Genomic DNA, 22,373 nt, shown 5'->3' on the forward strand with positions numbered 1-22,373 from the left:
GGGCAGGAAACGCCCTCTGAACTCCTCCCACACCTGACGGGTACCAGTGCTGCACTTGGCGTGGCCCGCTGGTACCCGTCAGCTGCCTCCAGAGTCCCACGAGCCAGCCAAGCTCCATGAGACCCTCCTGCTGCACTCATGAACACCTTTATGCTAACAATTAGTCCGGTTGACCCAGGACACTTCACCCAGGAGCTCCAAAAGGTCTGCTGCTCTGCACATGAGCCCAAACATCTGTTCTCCAGCAGGTGCAGGGAACCACCCTCACTGAGGGGAGCTCCAGAGGAGACTGATTCCACAACCTTCTCCTTCTCCACTAAAGCGCTGACCTTTGACCCTGAAGTCAGTCCAGGCAGCCAGAATCCAGGCCTCCATGCTCACCACCAAAGCACCACAGCACCCCGTCCCTGCTGCAGCTTGTTCAGCCCAGCCTCACCTCAGCCTTCATCCAGGGGTGCACCACTGTGTTTCCTGCTAACACCACTTTTTAACTTTTGTTCTACAGAAATTTGATTTGTGATATTAAGCATCATATTTTTCATGTTGTGAAACAGAAAATATTAAATTGTGCAGTAGGTGCACCTATAAAATACTCAAACAGTTTAAAGATTACTTATAATGATGTTTACAGTGAGAGTAGTTCCTCCCTTTACTGAAGCGCTGTATGGTGAGGTCACCCCGGCTGGTACTGCTGATGTGTCAGTACTGCAGTAATACTACAGTAAATAACTGACATGATTACACCTCTGTGCAACCTGTGATATTCCTGCTGTTTCCTCTCCTGTAGATACTGCGATTGTATCGTTACCCTGATGTCTTCTGTACCACGTGAAGCTCTGACGTCCTCCTGTGAGCGCTCCTCTTCCTCACGCTCCCCTCTGTGTGTTAAAGGGGGGGGGGGCGGATGCCTCGGTCAGGCTGAGCCCGGCGGCATCGATCGGCTTCGGAGCTGGACCGGACCTCGTCAGCGTCACATGCATTACAGCTGCAGCACCGAACAGATGGCAGAACAATGTATTTAAAGGCATTACACTCGAGCTAATGGCGAGCCTTAGAGGGAGCCTCAGTCATTTACCCCTGTGAGTGGTCACTTCCCAGCACAGCGTCATTTAAAATGATGTCCGCCGCCCAATACACTCTCTGGGATTCAATTTGGAAATGTATTCATATTTACTTAGTGTACCTGCATTGCATTTGTATGGATCACTCAGGGGAAAAAGTAAAATTGAGCAAATTGAATCAACATATTGGGACAGAGCGTGGGCGGGGGCGTTAGTATGGAGTCTGCAGCCGGGGTCAGTCCTGTGCTTTTATGATGTCCCTCTGAAATCTATCTGAATCACATCAAATGGATCTAAAGATGTGCAGACACATACATCACAGTAAATGGTGTGGTGCAAGCAATCGCCCGCCAACAATCCCACCTCAACAATCAGGTTATAGGATCGGCTTCAGATCCTATTAATAATTCACAATCTTGTTAGGGGAGAACAAACATTCTGTTCGAGCTCTTTGGGTTGGGGGATTGTTATTCGGGGTGGGGGGGCGTGAGCAGAGAGGCTGTGAAATGTAAGCCGGGCCGTGTGTGAAGAATACTCCATGCTATTTCACAGTCTCTGCTTTCTTTATTAAAGCGCCGTCACAGTAAACATCTGCCCGCCGCCTCCTCCGCACGCCGAGGCCCTCAGACCCGACTCTGAGGGGCGGCGCGACCTCACGTCCTCTTTAACGCGTCACGTAACAGGTGCAGGTGTTCAAACCCACAACATTTTCAAACAGTACAAAAATGAACACGCATGGAGTACAGTAATCTGAATACTTCAAACTGTACTCGAGTCCATCTCAGAATAACCTTCAAATCTTTGTTTTCCTCCAAAGGTTTATTATTGTGATAACATATTTATATTCTTCCAGGTAATAAAATCATGCATTCTGAATATCCATGTGATTATTTTATAAAAGTTTCAGCAGAAATGTTATAAAAATGTCTGAGATGATATCTTTAAAATCACAGTAAGAATCTTTTAAAGGCCTTGAAGAGGAACTGGTTCAAACCTGCTGACAGTTCAGCGTGAACGTTCCCACATCTGCTCCTCTTTAACGGGAACATCTGCAGACCGATGAAGAACACCTGCCGGTGGAAACGCCGCCGTTTTTGGTCCAGTTTGATCGAGCGCGGGCGCCACAGCAGAAGAGCCGAACCGACCAATCAGAAACGTTCACAGCTTAGACAAAAATCACAGTTTAAAATAAAACCAGAATAAAAATGTGGGTAGACTCCTAGATTGACCTCTGACCCTCAGAACCCTGCGTTACATCATCTCACGATGGCGAGTATAAAATATTCATCAAGTTTGGTCAGAAATACTAAAAAAAGTGAAATTTATCTTTTTAATGAGTTTCTCCTTTTAGTTTATGGACAAATATTATTTTGGCTGCATCACCTTTTTAGCAGCTCTTTGGACTTTTCTCTGACCTTTAATTATTTTCTGCAGATGTGATTGTGTGGTGTGTGTGTGTGTGTGTGTGTGTGTGTGTGTGTGTGTGTGTGTGTGTGTGGTCTGGGTTTGGGTTCAGATGTTCGTGCAACATTAGAAAAATCAAACACAGTAGAGCTGATGTGGTGCATCCATCCACATCCATGTGATGAAGAGTTCAGTCCTGCCAGCTGATGATGATGATGATGAACAGCTGGGTGGGTGATTGTGTTGTGTCACGCTGCCTCCTGCTGGTGGAAACGCTCTCCTGCACCCACACAGTCTGATCTGATGTCCTCTAAGATCAGACACGTGCCCCTGATTGATATCGGAGCCCGTGTCATCATTGATGGTCGCTGCGGGTTTCCGTGGCGTTGGTGCCGTTCAGGCCCGACGATGACCCTGCTGTACATCTTCTGCTGCTCTTCTTTATACACATCCTTCACTTTGGCTCGTTTCAGGCCTCCGTCCCTGAAACGGAGGGGAATAACGCTGCGATTAAGAATGAGGAGGGCTTCACTGCAGGAACACAATCAGTGCTGCACTTTGATTAATGAGACAAATTCAAACTGAGTCTGAGGAGCTTCTCGGACCCTGAGACATCTGAAACATTCACTGCGATCCTCGCAGAAACACATCGATGGTTTTCTTCCATCGATCTCATCGTGTTTTTGACAGAATCTTAAAGGCTTCGTTTTGGCCTCGGGACGTTTTGGGATAAACGATAAATTCTTTCCCGTCACCTTCCTGTGGCGGCCTCCGGTTCAAAGAACACATCGCTGGTATTTGAACCCGTTAAACACAAATGAATAAAAAAGCTCAGCAGCAGCAGTTACTCAAACCAACACTCGTTACACTGAAAACATTTAATCGTTAGTTTTAGTGAGTCGTTTTAATACATTATGAGTGTTTTTAATGCTTCACTGTGAGCTCGCTCAGCTGTTGGTCCATTTAGATACGATGGCTTTTAAACTGTTAACATGCAGCCGTCTTTAGATCAGCGGATGTAGAGAGAGAAAACAGTCCTGCTGTGAACAGCTGATAACTACAAACCTGGACAGTTGAGAACATCAGATTTTAGGATGACCTGTCCCTTTAGAAACAAACCTTCAGTGGATCAGACGTTTTCAGACTGACTGCTTCACCTCACCAGCTTTAAACTGTTCTAATCTGAATAAGAACAAGTTTGGCCTGTAAAGTATTCTGCAGTAAAGGTACTGAGACAATCAGAGTACTCGGAGTACTCAGAGTCCTCCTCACCAGGCCAGGTCGAGCAGTCCTCCCTGACAAGCGATGGCAGATTTCACTCTGTTGGCGAACTGAACGGCGTCCTCCCCGTCCTGAACACACGGCGGTCACGTGTTAGCTGTGGATCACACTCACCATCAATGTGTGTGTGTGTGTGTGTGTGTGTGTGTGTGTGTGTGTGTGTGTGTGTGTGTGTGTGTGTGTGTGAGAGAGCGGTGGTTTTTGCCTCGTTAGATCTCCGACACACCTCAGCACTCACTGATTTGTGATTCAGCATGAAGTCACGTGTCAGGTCTGCATGTGAGGATGAAGCTGTTCTCTTCCAGACGTTCTCAGGCTGGAGAACCGAACACTTTCAGGTTCTCGGCTTCTCCCCGCCCGTGGCTCCTGGTTCCTTCTCCCAGAAAACGAGCGGTGAGGGAACGACTGCAGACCCTTCATCAGGCTGAGCTTCTTCTGACAGGACCTGACTCGATTTGTAACTTTCATGATGTGCGTTTAAAAGCTCAAACGATGAGCAGCACTACACCGAACTCCTCCTCCTCATCTCATCTGCAGAGGGTGATGATGGTGACCCCTGGGTGCTACAGACCCACGTTCCTGTGACCTGTGTTTGAGCTAGGTGCTGAGACAACGCCGCCACCATCAGGTCAGACAGAGAATTACAACAACAATATCACAGCTCTTATAAAGCCAAGAAAAACCCTCCAGTTTCAGTCGTCGGGCCTCCAGGAACTCCGTACAACTTTGGATAAAAACCCAAAAGATGTTCTCACGTCAAAAAGGACAAAAAGCTGTTTAAACGCAGCTTCACCAAATCAAATGTAACCAATTAAAGCCGGCGTCTCAGATCGTCTCCCTCTCAGGTCGTTTTGTGTCTCTGTCATATTTCCTGCCTGTTTGTAGTTATTTTGTTTCCATTTGAGACCATTTAGTTTTATTTTGCGTGTGTGTGTGGTGTGTGTGTGAGTGTGTGTGTGGTTGTTTCATGTGGACAAGATTTATGTCCAAGTCAACACTCAGTGATATAAACATTGGTGGGAATTGTTTTGGTCATACGCTGAACCACAACGCAGACCTTCGCGTGACCATCGATCAGCTGATGTTTTATTACCTCAGCCAGTGAGGTCATGTGACTGGTGAGGTTTGCAGGGTTGCATGTGTTGTAACGGTGTACTGTCACCAGGGGCAGTGTGAAACACCTGTGGGCTACTCTTGCTCAATGCTTGTTGGGGTGTTAGCTTTACCCCCTGCAGGGGGCTGGATGCACTTTACTAAACTCTAATGACTGCCACAGCCTTCAGACCAGAGGAGTGTACCACCCAGCAGTTAATCAGAAGGTTGGTGGTTAGATGCTCAGGCTAAACCTGATGGATTATCAGATTAAAGGTCAGAGGTTAAAGGTTCATTTCCCTGCTTATACTTCAGATCCTGTCCAGTGTGATGAGAATGTTTCTGCTGATCCTGCAGGTGTTTTGGGAGGCGAGGTGACCTCAGAGCGAGGCGTACCTGTATGGTCATGGGTGGGAGGTACCACACATTGACGACGATGGCCCAGCTGGTCATGGTGCGCAGCAGGTAGCTGACCATGTTGTACTTGCTGCTGTTCCAGAAAGCATCGCCGAAGCGAGGGTCGTACTGTGAGACACGGGGAGTGAAGGTGAGTCAGTTTCTGAAAGCTGATTGGCTCAGGTAAAACACACTCTGGGTAGGACTAAAGGATCAGTGAGAGGCCTTCATCGTGGAGCTCTGGTACCTTGATGGCGACGGGATAGATGGTCCCTCCGATCTCAAAGCTCCCCTTCTTGAACATCATGACTGAAGTGTTGTTGATGCAGGTTCCTGTGAGAGACACAGACAGATGTTATCCAGCTGTCAAACCACCACCATCATCATCACCGTCATCCTCTTCCTCACATGACGGCAGACACTGACCTTCAGGAAATATCAGGATGGGAAGTTTGGTCTTTGCTGCTACGTGAGCTCTGAGCCTGCAGGGAGAGGAAGCACATATTCATGAGTCATCGTCACTCTGCAGTCTGGGTTTTAAGTCACTGAATAACAACGTCTCTGCATTAAACTCTCACTTTCAGTTTCAGGCTTCAGCCTCTCGGTCCTGGGATCAGCTGTAATTCGGGACATTTCTGTCCTCTTGGTGTTTGTGACTCTGTAATCTGGTCACCGTGTGACCCGCTCGAGCTCGAGGCTGCGGTGAACGTTTAGTTTAAGGGAACTGAACCCGCACCGAATCAGCAGATTTATAAAGGTTTTGAGTCTCATATGTGGGCTGCAGTTCGCCGAGGAGGCGGCAGGATAAACACTAACAGCTGATCATCAGGCAGAGGGTGAAAGTCTGCACATGCCAGAGCTTTGTCAGCCAGACAGGAAGCAACCAACAGGACCTGCATTCAGCTGTGCAGGTACCACAGCTCATCAATGAACGTGATGAGGCGTCAGCTCAGAGCCCCGATGGACGTGGAGCTCCTGATCCAGTCCATGTTGCACCACCCGTGTGCAGCAGTAAACAGATGACCCCTGAACTAACTGAACAAATTTAAGGTCAGCCTAAACTGAAACTGACGAGCCGTCGTACGGGCCGAAACCAAAAGGCTTCAGCTGATCTTCCTGAGCTGCTCTTTGAACAGAAATAAACAGTCGAGTCCAACTCCATCCGACAGGTGAAGGCGTTTAAAATTCAGCCTCACCTGCTGGTCACCGCGTGGCGGTCTTTCATCTCCGACCTCTCGAACCAAACATGAGGGCAAGACCTCACCATGGACCTCTGGATGACCCCCATTAGACCTCGTGAATCTGGCCCACCTGTGGATGGCACAGCATCAAACATCTACACCCACGCACACACATGCTGCTGTCGATGACACTCACCATGGGTAGCAGCCGTCATTGGCCAGGATCACCACATCGATGGGTTGTGGTGTGATTGGCGACACAGATCCCTCCCTTCTGAGGTCTGTTCTCCCTGCAGAAACAAACGGAGGTGCTCAGATCGTTCAACAGGAGCGTGCGCGACAGGAAGCGTAAAGCTGACTGACTTGTTGTGGTAGTGGATGGTGGTCGACAGTCCCCGGGCACAGATCCTGTAGCAGGTCAGGTGGACCAGCTCGCTCAGCCAGTGCTTCACACTGAAACACACAGTAAGATAGAGTGTGGGCCTCGCTGAGGCAGCACCATCTAAAACGCTGAAACCGTGCAGGTTCTGTACCTGCTCTCAGGCAGAAATCCGACCAGAGTCGTTCCAATCACGAGCCATGACAGGCCGATGATTGCCAGAGTGATCTGCAGGGGACAGGAGGAGGAGGAGGAGGAGGTTAAATTCATCTAGGAGGAGGCCTTAGAGAGGCAGGAGCTAAGGCAGCTTGTTCCAGGCAGAGGACGGACCGAGGGGCATAAAGGAAGCCAAAGGTGACCAGGATTATTTCATACTGCCAATCCCACAGAGTACAGCCAATGATGTGAGTTACATCACTCTGGAGGGTGTGACTACAAAGTGTACATTTACACATTATCAGAGGTGGGAAGTAACGAAGTACAAATACTTCGTTACTGTACTTAAGTAGATTTTTCAGGTATCTGTACTTTACTTAAGTATTTATTTTTCTGACTACTTTTTACTTTTACTCCCTACATTTTTACACAAGTATCTGTACTTTCTACTTCTTACATTTTCAAACAGACTCGTTACTTTTTAACACGTCAGAGAGAAGTTTGCATTTCCGGTCAGTGCGCCGTCAAACATCAAACGATCTGAGCCTAAACGGAGGAATAATAACACATAAGAGACAATCGTACTGGCGTATCCTCCATCATCGGGGCTGATCTCGTTACAAAGGATTAAATGCGCAAACCCATATAATTAATGTATCATTTATAGCGCTATAATCGAGTCCGTAAGTTGCGCTGCGGCACATAAACAGCTTAGCTAGCGCTACTGAAGAGGAGCGAAGCATGAAGGGAGTACGTGTGGCAGGTAAATGCAACGTTTCTAAATGCCTCAACAAATATCAGCAAACACACAAAGTGTGTGCAGTTTGTCACACAGTGTGTCTGCTAGCTAAAAGAAGAGCTGCTGTATTTCGGGGAGAGCAAAGAGAGAGAAGTTCACTCAGAGATGGAGGAAAGAGGAAGGAGAGGAAGAAGAGAGGTTAGAATTAAAGGTAAGGACTGGAAAATAAACTGAAGTATGCTGACTTTGTGTAATTCAAAGATTCTATGAAATACTGCAGTTTAGGTTAGCTTGTTGTACTGTATTTACAGTAAAGCTCTGTGTTGGACTGGAGCACAGTGTTTGTGTTCATGGTCAGAGTTACAGGTTACATCAGTGCAGCAGAGATGAGTTTGAATCAAAGCTGCTGATGCTGAGATTCATTCACTGAATCCAATATTTCTACAGCCTGTATGCTGTCAGTGTAGGGGATGGAGATCAGCTCAGATAGCTGTGAAATACTGGGTTACATCTTTGTGAGTTCACTTCATCCACACAGAGCAGTAAACCTCAGAGCAGCAGCAGCAGGTCAGCTGATCACAGCCTGCACACCAACATCATTTACTGCAGCTACAATAGAAAGTTGTGATTCTTCTCCCCATGCAGAGCCACTACAGCTGATCTTAGTGTTCCTCCACCTTCTGAATCCCACTGTAACCCCTGAGTATCCTCATGTTTGTGTTTAGGTGGAGGCACAGTCACCCTCTACTATGGAGGCCACAGAGAACAGAGCTGTGTTTAAATTCCCTTTCACAGTTTGTGTCCTACATAACAGTTTCAAGCTGAGTGCATTCATTAGAATTAAAATTTAGATTGGAGTAACGTTTGTATTCTCATGTAATATTATTTTATATTATTACAATAATATATAATGAGGTTCGGTTAGTTTTACACAAAAATAGCTTGTAGAAACATCCTCCAAAGAATTACTTTTACTTTCTTACTTTGAGTACATTTCAGAGCCTGTACTTTTTTACTTTTACTTAAGTAGAGAAGTTGAACCAGTACTTCGACTTTTACTAAAGTATTTTTTAACATAAGTACTTGTACTTCTACTTAAGTACAGAATGTCAGTACTTTTGCCACCTCTGCACATTATAGACCAGTGTTTCTCAACCTTTTTTGAGCCAAGGTACATTTTTTTCTTTGAAAAAATCACGAGGCACACCACCAGCCAAAAATGTTAAAAATGATACTCTGTAGCCTATATTAACAATATAGTCATTCTTATCAAAGTGTCTTGAATAGGACTCAAACACAAAAAAGAACTTTATCATATAATATATATCTTCTTTCAAATAAAAAGTGCACTTAACATGTCCACTTCAAAAACACAGCTTGAACATAACAAATGCAACAACAATGTGTTCTTATAGTAGAAAACTTCAAAGTGTATTGCAAACTAATTCTGTCCAAAATCATTCTGTTACAGGAAAAACACAACACAACAATACATGAGAAAGAGGCAAGCTCACAGCTAATGCCAGTTTAATATCATCATCATGCACAAGTCCCCGTACAGTGTTTTAATGGATGAAGGTTATCATTGTTAACTATAACCATATACCACCGAACATGTCATAATCAGCTCAGTGTACTTCAGAAGTGCCGCTGTTTGTGGAGTTAAGGCAACAATTACTGTAATTACACCACAGTAATACTCTATGTTGGTTGTGAAGTGCAGTTTCTCAGCTTTCAGAAACCGTTTGAATTTTTCCAATAGGACAAACGGCGTTATTACGGTAACTCAAAGTTCCTTTGATCAGCGCCTCAGGCTCTGTGCTAACCAGCTGTTCGGCTAGCAGCGGCAATCGCCCGGCAGTCTAGTTATAATATGTATGCTGTGTGAGTGTTTCAGATGGCTCTCATGTTGTAAAACTACCGCTGAGAACTGTTGGTCTGAGCATTCAACCGGTGCTTTGCGCCTCCAGTTTCTTGCTGTCGTGGTTTTTAAAATGATTGTGGTGAAGGAGTCACTCTCATGCCTCCGCTAGTGACGGCACTCCCTGGCCAATCAGTGGCAGGCATCATATTTTTGGATCGCCTCGGATCGCTTAGACCCTCGGGTGAGTGAGTACGGAAAAAGGACCAGCAAAGTGTTCCCGATTCTAATGGAGATGCCGTCAAATCGCGGAGAGTCGTTCCGTATGGAAACGCGGCTTCATTCTCTTGTCTTATGTACAATGCAATTCGCTACCTGCTCCTATCTAGTCTAGTGATATGGAAGAGTATTACAGGATTATGCTCCCAGTCACTACTACAGCACAGACACTCGTGGCATATTAGGTGGCACAGTGGTTGAAAAACACTGTTATAGACAACACTGCTGTGACTGAACAGCTTCAGCTGAGCTGGTTTGAGTTTTGAGTGTGCACATGTAGGATGAATGATTTCTTCATTTTCACCTCCTAATTACAGTTTACAGGACAGAAAATGAACTAAGCTGACAGTGTGTGTGTGTGTGTGTGTGTGTGTGTGACTGGATTGCTTCACTGATGTCAGTGTTTCAGTTCCTCTTGCGAAGGCTGAGAATGCTGAAATCGCCGTCTCCCGGAGGAGGTGAGAGGCTGAGCCGTGCCACACTGACCTGAGAGGGAAGAGGACGCAGTACCGCATGAAGACGCCGATTCCCCAGAAGATGGTGAGGCGGAGGCTGATGTAATGGAAGTTCTGGTTGGTGCGGGTCAGGAGGTTCCAGGAGACCAGCTCCTCGGAGGAGAAGCGCTGGGTCACCTGGTCGTCCACGATGCTCTCCAATCCCTTCTTGCTGAAATACAAGGCGTCGCTCAGAACGAACTCACCGCCTTCCAGAGACCGAGAGTGCCGCAGCTGCTCCATCTCCTCCTCCATCGAGCCCTCCGCTCGCTCTATGATCCCTGGAAGAGTCAGTCAGATGATGGTGAGGTTAGACATGTCAGTGGTAGATGGTGAGAGGTTAAAGTCATAGGAGAGTTTCATAATGAGAGAGAGGAAAGACCCGAGTAAAGTCACACTAGTATCATTATCATTGTTTTTAGGATTTTAGTCAATAAAAAGTCCTAATAACAGAACTGAGCAAGTGTTTCTGCTCTTTTGGTTCGAGTGCGTCTGAGTCAGAGGGTTTCTGACCGGGCTTTTGGTGGATGCCTGTCATAAAGTCTGTAGGTGACACAGTGCTCAGTCATAGCTGACCCATCAGCCATCCCACCCCTCCAAACAACCTTTCCCCTTCGTCCCAGCTTGGCGCTGCAGCATCACTGCTGCAGGCGCCCGGGCCTCGGCCAGGGGTCCGCAGCAGATGAAGGTCTTCAAAGACACTGTAACACCCAGACATCGTTCTCCTGACCGCGCTATGTTAGAAGCTCTTTGAAAGGACGCTCAACTGGTCAGCTGGTGTCAGTAAATGGTAAATGGACATGTTCTTCTATAGTACTTTTCTACTCTACCTGAGCACTCAAAGTGTTTTATACAACATGACTGTAGAGGCTGGAGAGCTTTGGCGCTCCATCCATGTCCAACCCTTTCAGCTTGTGGGGCTTTGAAGGAGTGAGGAGAAGTAGCGCCACCTACAGTAATAGCAAAGGAGGAGAACCACAGAGAGCTAGCTAGAATCTGACTAACAGGGCGGGTGTTCATGTCCTGGGACACAGGGACATCTGCGACACACGAAGCTCTGAACTGACGCGCCTCCTGTAAGCTCAGTGCTGGGACACGTGAACCTGAGAGCAGAGCGGACCGGCAGGAGAACCTCCTGGTTAATCCATTCATCCATTTTCTTCTGCTTATCCAAGGCCAGGTTGCGGGGGCAGTAGCCCAAGCAGAGAAGCCCAGACTTCTCTCTCCCCAGCCACGTGCACCAGCTCATCCGGAGGGACCTCAAGGCATTCCCAGGCCTGCCAAAGATATAATCTCTCTCTCCCGGTAGGACATGCCCGGAACACCTCACCCAAGAGGCGCCCAGGAGGCATCCTAATCTGATGCCAGAGCCACATCAACTGGCTCCTCTCAATGTGGAGGAGCAGCGGCTCTACTCTGAGCCCCTCCCAAATGGCTGCACTCCTCATCTTATCTCTAAGGGAGAGGCCAGCCACCCTTCAGAGGAAGCTCTTTTCTGCCTCTTGTATTTGCGATCTTATTCTTTTGAGCTGGAGAGAGCACTCCACCATTTTTCAGCTGAGGACCATGGCCTCAGACTTTGAGGTGCTGATTTTCATACAGCCGCTTCACACTCAGCTGCAAATCACTCCACTGTAAGCTGGAAACCACCACCTGATGAAGCCAGCAGGACCACATCATCTGAAAAGAGCAAAGGGCAGCCCTGGCGGAGTCCAACACCCACAGGAAACAAGTCCAACTTATTGCCGGCTATACAGTCCAACCTCTCGCTGCAGTTGTACAGGGACTGAATGGCCCACAACAATGGGCCGGACACCCCATACTCCCACAAGGCCCTCCAAAGGATACCCCAAGGGACGCGGTCAAATGCCTTCTCCAAAGTCCATGAAGCACTGGTTGGGCAAACTCCCATGTACACTCGAACACCCTCGAGAGGATAAAGAGCTGGTCCAGTGTTCCACAACCAGGACAAAAACTGCATTGTTCCTCTTGAATCCAAGGTTCAACCAAGCGGACGGACCCTCCTTTCCAGCACCCTGGCATAGACCTTACCGGGGAGGCTAAGGAGTGTGATCCCCTGAAAGTTGGAGCACACCCTCCAGTCTCCCTTCCTGAAGATGGGGACCACCACCCCGGTCTGCCAATCCAGTGGCACCGCCCCAGATCTCCACGCAATGTTGTAGAGGCGTGTCAACCAAGACAGCTCTACAGCATCCAGAGCCTTCAGGAACTCAGGGCAAATCTCGTCCACCCCTGGGGCCCTGCCACCAAGGAGTTGTTTAACAGTGACCTCACCCCCAGTCATGGGCAAGTCATCCCCCTCGTCCCCAGACTCTGCTTCCACTACAGAAGGCATGTCAGTGGGATTAAGGAGATCCTCAAAGTATTCCTTCCACTGCCTGACAATAGCCTCAGTTGAAGTCAGCAGTACCCCACTCGCACTATAGACCATGTGAGTAGAGCACTGCTTTCCCCTCCTGATCTACCTGATGGTTTGCCAGGATCACTTCAACGCCGTCCGAAAGTCTTTTTCCATGGCCTCACCGAACTCCTCCCACATCCGAATTTTTGCTTCAGCCATCACCCGAGCCGTGTTCCGCTTGACCTGTCGGTACCCGTCAGCTGCCTCCGGATTCCCACAGGCTAACCAAGCCCTATAAGACTCCTTCAGCTTGATGTCTCCCTTCACCTCCGGTGACCACCATCTGGTTCAGGTATTACCACCACAAAAGGCACCAACCACCAAGCAGCCACAGCTCTGAGCAGCAGCCTCAATAGTGGAGGTGCGGAACATGGTCCATTCGGGCTCAGTATCCTCAGCCTTGCTTGGAATGCTGTCGAAGTTCTGCCGGAGGTGGGAGTTGAAGATCTTGCGAACTGGGGCTTCTGCCAGGCATTCCCAGTGCACCCTCACGACAAATTTAGGGGTGCCGGGTCTGTCCAGCTTCCTCCCCCGCCACCTGATCCAACTCACCACCAGGTGTAATCAATTGACTGCTCAGCTCCTCTCTTCACCAAAGTGTCCAGAACATATGGCCGCAGATCTGGTGATACAATTACAAAATTGATCATTGACCTGTGACCCATGGTGTCCTGGTGCCACGTGCACTTATGGACATTCTTATGTTCAAACATGGTGTTCATTATGGACAAACTGTGGTTTGCACATAAGTCCAATAACAAGACACCATTCGGGTTCAGATCAGGCCGGCCGGTCCTCCCAATCACGCCCCTCCAGGTCTCACTGCCCACGTGAGCATTGAAGTCTCCCAGAAGGACGATGGAGTCACCGGATGGAGCACCCTCGAGCACCCCGCCCAGTGACTCCAAAAAGGGTGGGTACACTGAACTGTCATTTGGTGCATAAGCGAATACAACAGTTAGGACCTGTTCACCGGCCCGAAGGCGCATGGAAGCAACCCTCTTGTCTATTGGTGAAAACTCCGACGTACAGGCAGCAAGCCGGGAGAATACAAGAATACCCACCCCAGCTCGCTGCCTCTCACCGGGGGACACTCCAGAACAGAGTCCAGCCCCTCTCCAGGAGACTGGTTCCAGAACCCAGGCCATGCGTTGAGGTGAGCCCAACCATATCTAGCCAGTATCTCGCAACTTCACACACTAGCTCAGGCTCCTTCCACACCAGAAGGGTGACATTCCATGTCCCAATAGCCAGTCTCTATAGCCAGGGATCGGTCTGCCAGGGCCTCCGCCCTTGGCCACCACCCGACACACACTGCACCCGACCCCTAAGACGCCTCCTGCAGGTGGTGGGCCTAGAGGAGGGCGGGCCCATGTCGTCTCTTCAGGCTGCGCCCGGCCGGGCACCACGGGCTAATGACTGGTCACCAGATGCTGTCCCTCGAGCTCCCTCCCCAGCCCTGGCTCCAGGGTGGGACCCCGGTGACACTATCCCAGACAGGGTAAACTGTTCCCTTGTTGCCATTTCCATAGGGGTGTTCTGAATCACTCTTTGTCTGGCCTCTCACCCTGAACCAATTTGGCATGGGAGACCCTACCAGGGGGACAAGCCCTTGGACAACATAGCTCCTGGGATCACTGGGACACACAAACACACTCCTCCACCACAATAAGGTGGTGATTCATGGAGGAGTCCTGGTTAATCCCTCCTGGTTAACCCCTCCTGGGCTCTCACAGCCTGTGTTTCAGGTACCAACCCAACCCAACCCACTGACTCTGCTGGCACGACAGTTTTTGTCTCTTTTCGTCTATTTTTTGGGTCTTTGTGGTGATTTTAAGTCGCAGGGTTTTTTGTTCTGTGTGGTGGTTTTGTGTTTGCAGTTGTTTACAGTCTCACATTTTTGCCTCTTTTCTCCTTTTGCTGTCATATTTGTGTTTGTGTGTGTTTATGTTTCTTTAACATGAAGGAAAATGAGTGTTTGCATCGTTAGTCACTGCAGGATTGACTCATGTTCAGTGTGGAAGGTGCTGAGACGTGTCTGTTGTTCAGTCTGTAGTTCAGCCTGTAGTTCAGTCTGTTGTTGAGCCTGTAGTTCAGCCTGTAGTTCAGTCTGTAGTTCAGTCTGGTTCTTGTATTTATTTCTTCTGTTTTTATGTCTCAGAACAAGTTTGCAACAAAACTGTGAGGTCAGCAGCCTGTTAAGGGTTAAACCTCTGACACTGAGCCTCTGTTAGACTGTGTGTTAATGTGTGTGTGTTAGTGTGTGTATTAGAGTGTGTGTTAGTGTGCGTGTTAGTGTGTGTGTTAGAATGTGTTAGTGTGTGCGTGTGTGTATTAGAGTGTGTGTCTGAGTTTCTCTCAGGCTGCTGTGTGGCCAGTGTTATGCAATCAGCTATTGCATCATCATCCTGAGACGGCCCATGTGCTTCTCTCTCTGACCGACACCCCGACATCAGATGCTGCAGCTGACCAATCAGAGCCCCCGACCTGGCTCGCAGTGTCACATGACCTGTGTGTGCAGCTCAAACAGCAAACTGCTCCAGCAGAGACGAATGTGAGCGCTGTCAGACCTCTGCGGCTCATCGGGGACTATCAGTTTATTTATTTTTTTACTAAATATGATGATTAAAATGTTGAATGCAGTGATTCATGTTTTATTTACTGCCTTTAAACCCGAGTGTCTGAGCCGAGCTCCAAAAAACAAAGCCGATCATTTTCTGATTCGAATAAATAAAAATCAGTGGTTGTTTTTCCTCTGCTGTTATTCATAAAATCAAGTTTTTTAATTAATAAAAATAATAAAATGATACATTTTAAATTTCTTAATTGAGACTTTTTCTTTTTAATCTCCATAATTTTATAATAAATGATTTTTACTTGATCAGTGATTTCTGCTGGATGTTTGTCCTGCAGTTTTAAAACAGATTTTTTTAATATTTAATTTGAAAAATATTTATTATTTAAATATGAATATTTATCATTACTATATATCAATAACTGTCTAATTTTCTGTCATTTGATATTATTTATTTTGAGTTTTCAGCTGTTTTATGTATTATGTCTTTCAGTTCATCTTTAAATTAATTTAAAATTACATTTTTATTTTGCTCTTTAAATGTTTTTCCTGTTTTTTTTTTCCTTTCTTTGTATTAATCTTTTTCTACTGTTGCTGCTCCACTTTATTTATTGTTCTGGGTGATGTGAGTTTATTTGATCAGGTTTTGCTGTCTGGTAGTTTTTACATGAATCTGAATGATCAAAGCTCTCTGTGTGATCATCAGCCTTTATTGATTGGTGATTGATTGATTTTGCGTTCTCTGCTGGTGGCTGATGTAAGCACACTCACCGTTGGGCAGGGGGGCGGGCACACTGGGCTGCTCCCGGCGTCCTCTCTGGATTCGTACCGTGGCCCACTGCAAACAGTTATTAGGACAGATGACCTCTGACCCCACTCTGGCGCTGCTGCTCATTTCATAACTGCACACATGCTGAGCAAAGAGCAGAGGCACGAGTCCTCTGAGGACAGCTTACCTCCAGGATTTTGACCAGGATCTGGATGTAAACGCTGGTGACGCCCAGAGAGAGGCCGAACATGGCGGGCAGCATGATGAGGAACACCACCACGAACATCCACAGCTGGAAAACAGCTACAGCCACTGTCCACAGGTCCTCCATTGCTGACGGCTCGCAGGTCACCTCATCATCTGCAAACGGGAGGTTAAAGGAGGGGTTAGCGTCACGTTCCCCTGAACTCTAACCTGCTCGCCATCACCTCCATCACGGTAAATGTGCTAATCTTTCCTGTCCTCTTTCACTCTTTGACTTTCCACAGTAGAAGTAAAGGATCACTGATTAGGACCAGCTTTACTCGTTTCTATGCTGATGACGCGGGTGTTTACCCATCAGCCCCCTCTGCTGACAAAACTCTGTCCAGCCTAAACGAGCTTCTTCTCAACATGTTAAAATTTTCATCCTTGGACTCTGAATCATGCACAGGTGCTCTGGCACAGTCCAAAACAATTCTTTAATGTACTCTGGCCGCTCACTTCATCCCCACACACAGAATAGATAAGCTCCCCCCCCTGAAAACAAGCTTTCTTCTGATTGGCTGCCCCTCTTTCTGTGACACACTACAGATCCAAGAGTAGAAAAAAATGAAGTTATTTATCAGTTTAAATAAAATATTCAGCATAATTTGTCAATAATTTAAAGTACCCAACAGTTAAAGTTTTACTTTTAACAATTCACAGAATTTGCTTAGTTGTAATAATTTTTTTAAAGCTAAAAATAACAATGTAGTAAATAAATATATAAAAACTTTAAATTACTGCTGCTCAAGTATTTCTACTTTTTTATGACTTTAATGTTATTCGTGAGTTATGAAGTTATAGAACTGTTTTAGGGCCAACAAAACATCAACTATTTTATTTATTTCATATTAAATATTTATATTTGTCACTTTTAAAAGAGAGGAAACTGAAGTTTTGGCCGTTGGCTGAGAGACAGAACAAAGATGTTATATTCAAACTCAGAGTCATATTTTCACTGTGTACAGATCTAAAACCTTATATTTAACGTCAGTGCTGCAGTGATAGGTTTATTGCTAAGCTGCAGTAATAAAGGAGCAGATATTTGATGGGTTTCTGCTTTAAAGCCATTACATCAGGCTGTCGTAAATTTACAGTTTTAACCTTTTTAAAAACTCATATCAGTGTTTAAACTTGTAACACTGAGAAAATTGGCAGATGTTCCCTGTAGGTTCATACTTTCAGTAGAAACATTAAATTACTGACTCCAGATCAGGTCCTTTAAACTTTACCTGCGGTCCAGTTCACCTGTTGCTGCAACAGCAAACTCTGAACAGCCTGCAGAGACCGACGATCAACTCTTACCTGTAATCGAGTATTTGTAGTTTTCAGTCCACAGTACCGTTACTGGAGTGAATATGGGCTATTGTTCTGCTCAAGGAAGTTAGACCCGTTACTCGGAGCCGATGCGGACTGCCTAAACCGAACTAACCCGGGTTACCGGGGACAGCAGCCCCGCAGAGGGCTGCGTCTGAGTGGAAGCGGGTACCTGGGAGCGGAGGACGGGTCCGTGTCGCGCTGCTGTCCGGAGAAAATGAGCCTTCTCCCGCAGCTTCCACGGGGTCAGCCCGCAGCCGCTCCTCCCGCAGCGCCTCCTGCGCACGAAGAAACGCGCAGCGCGTCACTGCGCGTGCATTACGCGTCGGTGACGCTCCCGACGCGTCCGCGATCCAGCAGCATCATGGCGGAGCCCACCGTGCGCCTCCCCGGGATCGTTTTAGCTTCTCTCATGTTTCAGCACGTTAACAGCGACTCCGACGTGGTGAGCGGCTCTCACTCGTCCGTGAAACGGACGCTTCCTCAGCGCAGCTCCGCGGGTGGATGTGGGGTGTTGGTGTTTAGCAGAGAGCTAGCACACAGAAGCGCCGCAGCGTCAGGGACGGGCTGTAAAGTTGATCTTCTTTAAATGTTTAGGAAGTGTCGGTCGTTTCCGTGAAGTTCAGACTCCCGCTGTGGTATTTCTTCAACTTTTAAACCGGGCTAACGGCTCCAAACACACCAGACTCCATTCAAAAACCTCCCGGTTTACCGTGAAAGCAGTTTCGAGCTGTACACGGTCAAATACACGTAGATGCATTTGAATGTTGAGGCGGGTCTGCAGGTAAATTCAGCACATGCTGCAACAAGGTGAGATTACACGAGTCAGATTATACATGAAACGCCGTTACTGCTCCTTTTGACCCATTCCCGATGATTGACGTGTAATTAACCCTTTTAAAGGTAATTAGGGAGGTCCCCATATGGTGATCATTTGGTGGTTAAATTCGTCATAGCTTTAATCCAACGGCGCAAACACCATTAAAAAACATTTAAAATGAGCTCCTGACAAGAAAACAGGGTGAAATATAATCAGATACACTTAAATGTTCAGGGAGGTCTGCAGGCATATATTTTTTAATGTTTATATAAACCGGCTGTGACTGAAATGATCACATTCAGTAACTATGGAGGGGTTTAATTCCTGGTGTTCTCCATCTGTCAGGAGGGCCTGATCCTCGGAGAGAGCAGGTTTGATGAGCAGGTCACCATCAGCGACTCTCAGGCCGATCACATCCACATCGAGGAAACGTACAGTGAGTACAGCTCACTGCAGTATAGTTACACAGTACTACAGTTTTAGACCTGCTGGACTTCCGTGCTGCTGGAAACTTTTTCCGTTCTGGTTCTGATTGTTTAAAAGTGTCACAGCTTCCTGGTGCTTTTCTCTGACAGATGTCCAGAAGCACATCGCCTGCCACAGACTGAACACGTGAGTCCTGCATTATGACGTAATCACGCCGCCGTGCGTGCTGTGTTTTTGTGTAAAGGTGAGTCTGTGTGTCAGTCTGTACAGCAGCGACGGACAGGTGAACACAGAGGAGCTACACAAGCTGCTGGCAGACAACAAGCAGGTGAGTGTGGCGAACATGTGGAGGGTGACCGTGCGTGATGTGACCCCGCGGTGTGACAGTGTGTTTGGCTCCTGCAGGAGAGCGTGATCGGCTGGTACAGGCAGCGCAGGAACTCGCAGCAGCAGATGACCTTCAGAGAGAAGCTGGTCCACGAGAACCTGAAGAGCGCTCTGTCCAACCCTCACATGATCTTTGTGCTGCTGACGCCCAGTAAAACGACGCCTCCCGGCTCCACGCACAGGATGGAGTACTCCGCCTTCATCTCCCGCAGCAGGTGGCGCTTTTCTGAGTATACCTGAGGATCAGTATACCTTTCTTTCTAACGTTGTCTAAATACTCTGTGCAGCCACATCAGCTCAGAGCTTTTGGTGTGGGGCTTGTGTTGCGCTGGGAGCTGCTCGTTAGGTGACCTTTCAAATCAGAGTCAGCAAAGGTCAGATTGATTTTGAAGTTATGTTACAGTTGGTTCAGACATTTTTAATACATGAAGTAAGAGGAACAGCACACCATTAAGCCTTTCCTGATCATGAGAACTGCATTTAATGAGGTAATAATCGAAATGTTTAGTATAAAACCATCTGGATATAAATGTTATCTAACAGTAAAATGAAATCTCGGGGGCTCGAGCACGTCTCAAACGTGCAGTTCTTCTGTCGGAGCGTTTCGTTTGGGGGAACGGCAGGAGGGTGGCGGCAGGCGGACGGCTCGTTTTTCCATGTTTAACGGACTCGTGTCCTCTCTCTGCTCCCGTGTTTCTGTTCCTTCTTCTTCTCCTGTGGAGGCACTTCGTGAACGTCCCCGTGCTCGTCACCAACCTCGGCCTCCTCGAGCAGCTCTCTTACTGGAAGGTGTCGGCGCCGTGCTCTGCGGCCGGTTACAGCCTCACCATGAAGAAGCACGGGTACGCCTCGCCTGTGGCCGCACGGTCGTGCCGCGTCCTCGTTTCTCCTCACGTAGCTGAGATTTCTTTGTTTCAGGTCCAAGTTCTTCTGCTCCAACGGGCTGCTGAGGGAAGTGAACGAAGTGAACAAGATGAACGACTCGCTGCAGGTGGAGCTGCAGGTGAGGGAGGTGTCACAGAGCACCTGTACTTCTGCTGCTTCACTTCCTGTTCGCATCACTCTCTTTTTGTTTGTGGACAGAAAACGTGCAGAGACGTGGAGGAGAGCGAACGTCTGGTTGAAGCGCTGCAGGCGGAGGTCTCAGCCCTGAGGACGAGGCTCAGAGAGAGCCAGCAGGGCCAACCGGAAAAAGGTTTTCATCTTTCATCTCATCTCACACAGCAGCAGGATGAGATTAACTCAGGATACCACGTCTCTGACTCAGGATCAGCATAGGATGCAAAAATACTCTGAGCTTTATTTCTCAAATCTCGGCCAGCTGTGACGCAGAGAGCAAGCCCAGTTAGCCAGGACTGATGGGTGTGTGGTTAAAGGGTCAGAGGTCACTCAGACTTTAAATCCATTCAGCTAAAGGACAGAAATCACAACAGAGAGCTAATCTAAGAGCCACCGGTTCACACATCAGCGCTCCTCTGGCCTTTCCTCCACACGTGCGTTTTTTAGTAGACCGTTTTTTATGCTGAGATGAGTTTTTCAAAGTAACTGAATCGGCCTTCAGTTCTGCAGATCTGTGGTGACTCCGGCGGCCTGCAGGGGGCAGTCTGAAGACGGGCTCAGCGTTTATTTTAAAGCTGTAGTTCCTGTTTTTTCCCCTGGTTTATAAAATGAATTTAATAAATTGAGTTTTATAAATCAGTCCAGCAGTTTAGAATGTAATCAATGAGTTTATTGATGAGTTTTAGAGTTTCTCATCAATAAAACTGCTGGATGGGCGCCTGGGTGGCTCAGGGGTGGAGCAGGCGACCACATGCATGTGCCACTTTGCGGGCGGTGCGTGTTCGAGTCCCGGCTTGTCGCCAGTTTGCCCGCATCTTCCCCCATTTCCTGTCTCGCTGTACTGCCAATAAAGCTGAAAATAAATAAATAAAACTGCTGGATGGAAATCAGGTTCCAGTGACCTCTGACCCGATGGTGGTGGTCTCGTACCAGCCTCCATTTTTAAACCAGGAGCAAATTGAAGTTGTGAAAGGTGAAATCAGACGTGTGAGTCAAACAGGAAGTGCTGGTTTAATTTGTTACTGTAAAATCATGACCACAGATTTGTACTTGAGTAAACTCCGTGTACAGGAAGCTGCTTCCAGTCTAAAGCTTTCTTTGTGAACAGGAACCGCGGACGATCCCGAGCCGAGGAAGAACCTGCTGCTTCACGAGGCCGTCAGAGCGCTGCTCGCCTCCTCGCCGCTGTTCCACACTCAGACGCTCACGCTGCAGGGACTTCCTGTCCCCGACGACGACGACGTTTCTGTGAAGACGGCGAGGGAGGCGCCGCCGGGCGCAAAGAACTGTCGTAAAAGGCTGAGAGAAACGCTGCCGGAGACGGAGAGGAAGCGCAGGAGGAGCAAGAGCTGAGCGGGAGCAGCCAGAGGCCGGCCTGTTCACAAACCGTTACTGATAAAGTTCATTCAAAAGGTGCTGCAGCGGTTACCTGAGCAGGTGTGAAGTTCATCCAGCCGTCAGGACTTAGGGAACTTTTACTGGTTAAACTGGTGCGATTCAGGCTTCCAGCTGTGGACCATCAGTGTTTATTCCAGATGTTTGTGAGGCGCTGCTGCGTTCAGGGTCAGGGTCTGAGATGTGTTCAAATTCAAAATCTGTTTAGTTGTTCCTTTGTTTCCTTTTTCCCTGCAACATGTTTCCATTAAAGGTCGGAGTGTGTGGTTACTGGAGTTTGTCCTCAGCTGTTTGTCTCCACGCTGCAGCAGAAATCACCGATCGCTGCATTCAACAACAATCAGGACTCAAACCTGTGGCTCGGGGGCCACAATCAGCCCACCGCAGACCAGGCTGGCCCGCAGGATGGCAGCGACTGCTGCAAAGGAGGACGGGGTACATGTGGACATCTCACATCGTAGGAGTCCGAGGAGCTTTCTCCACAGCCGGCCACACCCACGAGTCACAGATAAACCCTTTAATTCATGGAAATGACCCTCCTCCACTTTCTAACCAGACACTAAATATTTGTATTGATCAAATTAAAGGAAAAAGCCCACAGTCAGAATCACTGTTTGTGGTGATGATGCTGAGCCAA

The 22,373-nt window shown here is 47.8% G+C and overlaps 2 protein-coding genes across 3 annotated transcripts; one reads left to right on the forward strand and one right to left on the reverse strand.

Moving 5' to 3' along the window:
- Window positions 1–1,664: 1,664 nt before the first annotated feature.
- Window positions 1,665–17,940, reverse strand: gpat3 (glycerol-3-phosphate acyltransferase 3). Its single transcript, XM_030723924.1, is given in 15 exon segments — window positions 1,665–2,862; window positions 2,864–2,948; window positions 3,738–3,817; window positions 5,235–5,363; window positions 5,482–5,567; window positions 5,661–5,716; window positions 6,431–6,545; window positions 6,589–6,655; window positions 6,657–6,705; window positions 6,779–6,868; window positions 6,949–7,022; window positions 10,312–10,604; window positions 16,092–16,158; window positions 16,277–16,449; window positions 17,822–17,940. Coding segments are annotated over 14 exon segments (1,377 nt in total). The 5' UTR covers window positions 16,421–16,449; window positions 17,822–17,940; the 3' UTR covers window positions 1,665–2,820.
- Window positions 17,941–17,975: 35 nt separating this feature from the next.
- abraxas1 (abraxas 1, BRCA1 A complex subunit) lies at window positions 17,976–22,006 on the forward strand. 2 transcript variants are annotated; one of them, XM_030723920.1, is made up of 9 exons: window positions 17,976–18,094; window positions 18,815–18,905; window positions 19,045–19,081; window positions 19,157–19,223; window positions 19,301–19,497; window positions 20,005–20,124; window positions 20,201–20,285; window positions 20,366–20,477; window positions 21,450–22,006. In XM_030723920.1, the coding sequence occupies exons 1-9, from the start codon at window positions 18,014–18,016 to the stop codon at window positions 21,692–21,694; spliced, it is 1,035 nt and encodes a 344-aa protein (XP_030579780.1). In that variant the 5' UTR covers window positions 17,976–18,013; the 3' UTR covers window positions 21,695–22,006. The 2 variants fall into 2 exon arrangements, with proteins under 2 accessions (XP_030579780.1, XP_030579781.1); XM_030723921.1 differs by lacking the exon at window positions 17,976–18,094 and adding an exon at window positions 18,104–18,433.
- The last annotated feature ends 367 nt before the right edge of the window (window positions 22,007–22,373 follow it).

Source organism: Archocentrus centrarchus, unplaced genomic scaffold (assembly GCF_007364275.1).
Source record: "Archocentrus centrarchus isolate MPI-CPG fArcCen1 unplaced genomic scaffold, fArcCen1 scaffold_30_ctg1, whole genome shotgun sequence".
NCBI classification, from domain to species: domain Eukaryota; kingdom Metazoa; phylum Chordata; class Actinopteri; order Cichliformes; family Cichlidae; genus Archocentrus; species Archocentrus centrarchus.

What these genes read in the sequence shown, in the direction of transcription:
- abraxas1 (XM_030723920.1), top strand. Translation starts at nt 18,014, where the DNA reads ATGGCGGAGCCCACCGTGCGCCTCCCCGGGATCGTTTTAGCTTCTCTC. An exon ending in GCCTGCCACAGACTGAACAC is followed by an intron (nt 19,082 to 19,156) that starts GTGAGTCCTGCA and finishes TCTGTGTGTCAG; the next exon opens with TCTGTACAGCAGCGACGGAC. An exon ending in GCCTTCATCTCCCGCAGCAG is followed by an intron (nt 19,498 to 20,004) that starts GTGGCGCTTTTC and finishes TCTCCTGTGGAG; the next exon opens with GCACTTCGTGAACGTCCCCG.